This window comes from Borostomias antarcticus (assembly GCF_949987555.1).
Source record: "Borostomias antarcticus genome assembly, chromosome: 26".
Classification (NCBI taxonomy): Eukaryota; Metazoa; Chordata; class Actinopteri; order Stomiiformes; family Stomiidae; genus Borostomias; species Borostomias antarcticus.
In genome coordinates, this window is record NC_140259.1 from 9,971,906 (window position 1) to 9,978,878 (window position 6,973).

At 47.9% G+C, this 6,973-nt stretch overlaps 1 protein-coding gene across 1 annotated transcript in view; it reads right to left on the reverse strand.

The window, feature by feature from the left end:
- LOC311326267 (microtubule-associated serine/threonine-protein kinase 3-like) overlaps positions 1 to 6,973 on the reverse strand; it is a gene marked incomplete at both ends in the record, with an annotated part of 28,152 nt that overhangs the window by 5,109 nt on the left and 16,070 nt on the right. The window contains 13 exons of the mRNA XM_084459140.1: positions 314 to 432; positions 942 to 1,099; positions 1,549 to 1,661; positions 2,174 to 2,296; positions 2,402 to 2,503; positions 2,856 to 3,021; positions 3,439 to 3,571; positions 4,060 to 4,198; positions 4,529 to 4,737; positions 5,093 to 5,184; positions 5,346 to 5,413; positions 5,892 to 6,024; positions 6,586 to 6,687. Coding sequence (XP_084315266.1) covers positions 314 to 432; positions 942 to 1,099; positions 1,549 to 1,661; positions 2,174 to 2,296; positions 2,402 to 2,503; positions 2,856 to 3,021; positions 3,439 to 3,571; positions 4,060 to 4,198; positions 4,529 to 4,737; positions 5,093 to 5,184; positions 5,346 to 5,413; positions 5,892 to 6,024; positions 6,586 to 6,687 — 1,657 coding nt within the window. The remainder of the gene's footprint in view (positions 1 to 313; positions 433 to 941; positions 1,100 to 1,548; positions 1,662 to 2,173; positions 2,297 to 2,401; positions 2,504 to 2,855; positions 3,022 to 3,438; positions 3,572 to 4,059; positions 4,199 to 4,528; positions 4,738 to 5,092; positions 5,185 to 5,345; positions 5,414 to 5,891; positions 6,025 to 6,585; positions 6,688 to 6,973) is intronic.

The following is a 6,973-nucleotide window of genomic DNA, read 5'->3' on the forward strand; positions in this document are numbered from 1 at the left end:
TCTCTGAGCTGGACTAGAAGAGTTCTGATCTGGACTAGAAGAGCTCTCTGAGCTGGACTAGAAGATCTCTCTGAGCTGGACTAGAAGATCTCTCTCAGCTGGACTAGAAGAGCTCTCAGCTGGACTAGAAGAGCTCTCTGATCTGGACTAGAAGAGCTCTCTGATCTGGACTAGAAGAGCTCTCTGATCTGGACTAGAAGAGCTCTCTGATCCGGACTAGAAGAGCTCTCTGATCCGGACTAGAAGAGCTCTCTCAGCTGGACTAGAAGATCTCTCTGACCTGGCCTAGAAGATCTCTCTGAGCCGGACTCACCCTCGTCGTCGGTGGAGAAGGCGAGGCGCGGCATGGTCTCCAGGCTGTGGGTGCTGCTCATCACCAGGCTGGTGCTCCTCTCCGGCTGGGAGGAACTGGACAGGGCCCGGGGACGAAGGCTGCCGGGGACGACCAGGACGCAGCGTCAGTTAGGAAGGACGTCCCCACCGACCCTCCGACGGTCAGAACGCACCTCAGGCCCACAGAGCGGACTATACCGTTTCAGTTTGGTTTATTTAAGACGGTACACGCCAGAATACGCTAAAAGGCTCATTTTCATCCGTAGTCCCTGGCCCAAGTGTACTAAAAATAAAAGGCTCAAGTGTACTAAAAATAAAAGGCCCAAGTGTACTAAAAATAAAAGGCCCAAGTGTACTAAAAATAAAAGGCCCAAGTGTACTAAAAATAAAAAGCCCAAGTGTACTAAAAATAAAAGTCTTCCTGAGGGAGAATGGTATTAGCAGCTACAGTAGAAATCAGTGAACTCGCTGTATAATAATAATTAAATGTATATATTTTTTGTCCATTCACTCAACAGAGAGCCCTGTTTAATATGGACAGTGATGAATCTCAGTGTTACACAGGAAGTGTGTCTTAGGGGCGCTGAGCAGGGCGGCGCTGGGCTCACCTCCCCCTGTGACCCTGGAGCCGGCGGTGGCCCTCCCCCGGGATGGGCGACGGGGTCAGACGCCCCTCCCAGCGCTCCTCCTTCTCCTCGCTGTGGCTTCGGTCCGAGGAGAAGCTGAGGTTGGACGGCGTGGCCAGGTGCTCTGTGCTGCTGTACACCTGGAGAGAATGAATCAAATGATTCAGAATCGATTCATGAATCCCAAAATCGATCTTTTATTTAATGAATGAATGAATAAATGAAGGAATGAATAGTTCATTAATTCATTCAATGATTCATTCATTCATTCATTTTTGGAAATCAGTATCGATACCCAGCCCTAGTATTGATGTGTTGCATAACTTGGCAGTCATGTAATTAAGGTTACAGCTAAAAAAAAACAGATTTTAATAACACTAACCGAATTGATATCGAATCGTGATAATCGATTCCGAACCTTGTGAATCGGAATCGAATCGATTCTTGAAATTCGACTCCATACCCAGCCCTAGTCAGCCATGATGGACGCCTACTACAAGATCTAGGAGACGTTTCTATACACTATATTCAATACTGGATCCTCAACAGATATTTAAATGTTCTTATTCGTGAGGACGTGTTTGAGAACCTTGCTGAAGCGGTGTGACCAGGAGGAGAACTGCCGGATCTCCAGGGAAGACTCTTCGTCGTTGGTTTCCTCGTCTTCGTCGGAGGCCAGATGGTGGTAGCGTTCTGAGCGGGCTGGAGACACGACACACAGCGCATGACGTTAACCAGACTCTGATCCAAAGAGGACGTTGTCAGAGCAGAAATACGTGGTTCAACAGTAGCTGAACAGGCCTATTTGTTGACCAGTAGCCAGGAGTTAACCCAACACACCAGATGGTTCGCTTGACATAAGCATCTCCTTTGGAAAAGGACAAGCAGTTTCAAAAATACTTGGCAGCTGATTGGATGAACCATCACCGTCTATCAACTTCAACCGCTCCTCGCTGTCGTCACACCTAAACCCGCCCCAAAGTGACGCTTGTATTTCCTCATAGAACGCCGATTGTCTAGATCATTTTCTGATCTAGCACAAACGGATCTCTATGGAGAGTATCCAGACTGATTTGCGAGAGAAACAGAATGTGAGCAGGCGAGGTCAGGATGGTCTCATGAGGCAGGAGGCAGTTGGGGGCAGTTTCAAACATCAATGCGAATGAAAGACAGTATAGATGACAACGTGACCCATGCGGGAGAGTGTCCCTTACTGTCGAAGTAGCTCGTGTCGTCCTCGGCCTCCAGCTGGGGGATGAACTCAGCTTTCTGACGCAGAAGCCCGTTCCAGTCCAGACCCAGGAAGAAGGGGTGCTGTCTGACCTCCAGGGCCCCTCCTGGGAACACACGCTGATCTCAGAACAGCCCTGGGTCTCAACAGAGCTCCCTGGATGAATTCAGGATGGATACCATTTGAACACAGAGGGTGTCGGGTCACATACCCGTCCCCAGGCGCTCCAGAGGGCTGGGCCTCAGCAGGCGCGTGATCACGTCCTGGGCGTCCGCCGGCAGACTGTCCTCCCCGTCCGGCCACATGATGTCATCTAGAGGTGACGAGAAACGTGCGTTCACCACTGAGCACCTGTATTAATACTCAGTACTCACCACCTGTATTAATACTCAGTACTCACCACCTGTATTAATACTCAGTACTCACCCCCTGTATTAATACTCAGTACCCACCACTGACCACCTGTATTAATACTCAGTACTCACCACCTGTATTAATACTCAGTACTCACCACTGACCACCTGTATTAATACTCAGTACTAACCACTGACCACCTGTATTAATACTCAGTACTCACCCCCTGTATTAATACTCAGTACTCACCACTGACCCCCTGTATTAATACTCAGTACTCACCCCCTGTATTAATACTCATTAATACTCACCACTGACCACCTGGCCAAACAGCTCTTCGGGCGTGTCCCCAAAGAAGGGCACACATCCCACCAGGAACTCGTACAGAATGACCCCCATGGCCCACCAGTCCACCGGCTTGCCGTAGCCCTGCCTCAGGATCACCTCCGGGGCGATGTACTCCGGGGTCCCGCACACCTACACACACACACACACACACACACACACAAACACACACACCACGTTTTCACACGGATGTGTTCGAAACACCTGTATACGAGTCTTTATACATTATATTGGTATACTGTCTCATTCCTTGCTATGAAGCAGTGTCGGTTGTGTGGAGGCGATGGCACCCATTATATTTCTAGTTTGCTTCTCTTGCACTTTAGCACTAGACTTTAGCTTCAGCACTAGATTCTGCTCTTAGTCACTTGTTTAGAAAGGAGATGCACTTGTGAGTTCTGGTGAGTAGTAGCACACTGACTACCTACGTTAAATGCAATTATTTGATGTCGCTTTGGATAAAAGCGCCTTCTAAATGACTGTTATGTAAGGTAATGTAAGGTAATGTAAGGTAAAGCAACGATGTGGCTGAGCGCTACTGCCCCCTACCTGTTTGTCAATGAACTCTCTGGTGTCTTTTTCCATGTGGCCTTCATAGAGGTTGGTGGTCATGTTCATCAGGCCGATTCTGGACAGGCCGAAGTCGGTCAGCTTAATATGTCCCATGGATGTTATCAACAAGCTGGAAGAAGGGAACAGAAAGAATCGTTAAAGTCGCACTGAAATGAAAAAAGCATTCTGTCCCATTTTGGTTCACATAATTGGTCATAGTGTTCACCTATTCAACGATGTATGCCAAAAAAATTACAAAATTCTACTTTTGTTGTAATCTTATATCAAAGTATATAATTTCTTACTTCCTGGAAAACGGTAGGTCACGTGCAGTGACGACAACAGGTACCTTAGATTTTAGGCCAATAATCTCACGACATCCACCCGTCAATCAACGCTATCCTTCTATCGAATCTGTCTAAAGTTCTTAAAACCCGTCCACTTGTCAATGTTCCAATCAAATTCCTCTAAACATATGTCCCACCCTCAAAGCTTGTTTGCGTCGAAAATACGTCAAACTACGGAAGTTAGATGATCTCAAACGTCCGTTTCAGTGCGACTTTAAGCCAACACTGTCTAAGAAAATACAAGAAGGCGTTGATTTGGACGTCGACTCACTTGTCCGGTTTGAGGTCCCTGTGGACGATGCCGTAGTTGTGGAGGTATTCCAGGGCCAGGACGGTCTCGGCGAAGTACATCCGGGTCATGTCCACTGGCAGGGGACCCATGTTCTTCAGCAGGTTCGCACAGTCGCCCCCTGGACGGAGCAGTGAAGCGAGAGGTCAGAGCATCCAGGGTGGAAGGTCGCCCAGTGGCTAGGTCAAAAGGTCGCTGGTTCAAGTTCCGGGCCCACACAATGACAAGTGATTTCCCATCAACCGTTGCCTACGGTTGCAACCCCAACACTAGCGCAACACTCGCGGTTTTGTTGGCGTTTCTCAAGACGGCAAACTTCTGAGAAACTTCCCTAAAATGACACTTTCATGGATTTTCGTGGTTTACGAACGGAGAAATCTCTAGTTCAGCGACTAGTCTCAACTGGTTGTAGCATGTTGCCTCATCTGGTCACGGACCGAGGTTCCGTTACCTTCAACGTACTCCATGACCATGCAGAGGTGTCGGCGCGTCTCGAAGGAGCAGAACATGGAGACCACGAAGGGGTTCTCTGCGAAGGTTAGGATGTCTCGCTCCACGAAGGCCTGCTGGATCTGGTTCCTCAGGACCAGGTTCTGCCTGTTGATCCTCTTCATGGCGAACCGCTGGCGCGTGTCCTTGTGACGGACCAGGAACACGGCCCTGCAGGACGACGGCAGACGCGTCAAACACACCTGGTCTCCACCTCGGGAGTCAAACACACCTGGTCTCCACCTCGGGAGTCACACACACCTGGTCTCCACCTCGGAAGTCAAACACACCTGGTCTCCACCTCGGGAGTCGAACACCCCAGGGACACTCCGTCGATTTAAAGGGACAGTTGACAGTTTTTGTGTGGTCTCCCCCAGTCAAAACACTATTATTCTCAATCTCCTCATTCATCATTTAACGCCGACTTTGGCCATTTACTCAGGGCACTGATTTGCATAAAATTTGCATAAAAGGACTTTTTATCAGCCTGTGTAGGAGCTGCTCAGGACAGGAAACGGATACTTGCCCATAGGCTCCATTGCTGATGAGCTTGATGGTCTGGAAGTCGCTCTCCAGTGGTTTCCTCCTGGTGGGGGTGAGCGGCTGAGGGCACTTGCTCTGCACATGGTGAAGATAATGTCATCAGACGCCGGAGCGACACGCCCCCTCGCTCATATTCGTCACGCAAGCCAAGCTGCTGTCACGGTGTCAAGATCTAACTAATGATTTTACTAGCGGCCAGATGAAAGTGACAACCGGCCACAAGCTGGTGACCTCACCTCCGCAGCGAGCTCGCCGTCCACTGAGGACCAGTGCCCCGCCTCGTACTGCTCCAGCTGCACCATGTCTGAGGCACAACAAAGGGACGGCCGTTACCAGACAACCACACTGACAGCTCTGATGTGTTCGGGTCAAGGTTATTATAGTTAACGAAAACTAACTAAAAAAACGAAAACTAGGTGTGAAAAAACATTTTAGTTAGCTGAAATAAAAATAAAAACTAGGCTTTACAAAAAAAAGATAACTAACTAAAACTGTGTTGTGTGTTTATAAAACTAACTAAAATAAACTACAATTATAGAGAAAATGTCCTTAGTTTTAGTCTTTTTCATTTCATACATAAGCCTGGTATTTTGGGTGGATGTGAAATCTATCCTCCATGTTCTTTAGCTGTGTCCCTGCGCAGAAGTAACCTGACGGGCGCCATGATGATGGTTTGTTTCACACGGAGTGAAACAACGTGAGCTCACGAGATCAGGATGGTCTCACGAGGCTAGAGCAGAAGAAAAAAAATAAAACTAATACTGAAACTAATAAAAAACTACCTTCTAGGGGGTCGCGCGTCAGTCCCAGCTGGTTGATGATGTAGCGAGGTATGTCTGTTTTGATGCCCTGGCCTGCCTTGGCGTGGCCCTCCGCTGCCTCCAGGAGGTGGTAGAACTCTTCCGGGTCAAACTCCTACCAGGAACACGTTTCATCACATGGGATCGGTCAGGACCGGTCTGATCATGAGACGTCTTCATTCCAACCATCCACCGCCTCCACCATCAATATACTGTATATAGGGCTGGGTTTAAAAAATCAATTCATCGATTCTGAAACAAAGGATTCAGAATCGATTCATGAATCCCAAAATCAATCTTTTATTTAATGAAGGAATTAATAAATGAAGGAATGAATAGTTCATTAATTCATTCAATGATTCATTCATTCATTTTTGGTAATCAGTATCTATACCCAGCCCTAGTATTGATGTGTTGCATAACTTGGCAGTCATGTAATTAAGGTTACAGATAAAAAAATAAAAAAAAGGTTTTAGTAACACTAACCGAATCGATATTGAATCGAATCGTGATAATCGATTCTGAACCTTGTGAATCGGAATCTAATCCATTCTTGAAATTCAAATCGATACCCAGCCCTAACTGTATATATATCTCTCAAACAAATCAACGTCCGCCACTCTGCACCGACCCAATTTCATTTTCACTCAGAATGAGACGTTCTCTTTCCTCTCACCAGGCACTCGAGCAGCCGGGCGGGGTGGGAGATGATGATGAGGATCTTCTTCACCAGGTGCGTGATGACGGTCACCTCCTCGCTCTCCGAACGCTCGTACGCCTGAAACACACCGGGCGCGACCGCGTCAGCTCCTTGAGCAAGACACCTCACCTCAAATTGCTCCCAACGAGCAGGTTAGCACCTTGCATGGCGGCTACCGCCATTAGTGTGTGAGTGTGTGTGTGAATGGGTGAATGAGAGGCCATTGTAAAGCGCTTTGAGTGCCGCTAAGGTGGAAAAGCGCTATATAAGTGCAGTTTATTTACCATTTACAGCTCACACAAAAGGAGGATGAGTGTTTAGTTACAGAACACTCCTCAAGGGACGTCTGCCCACCAGACTAGCT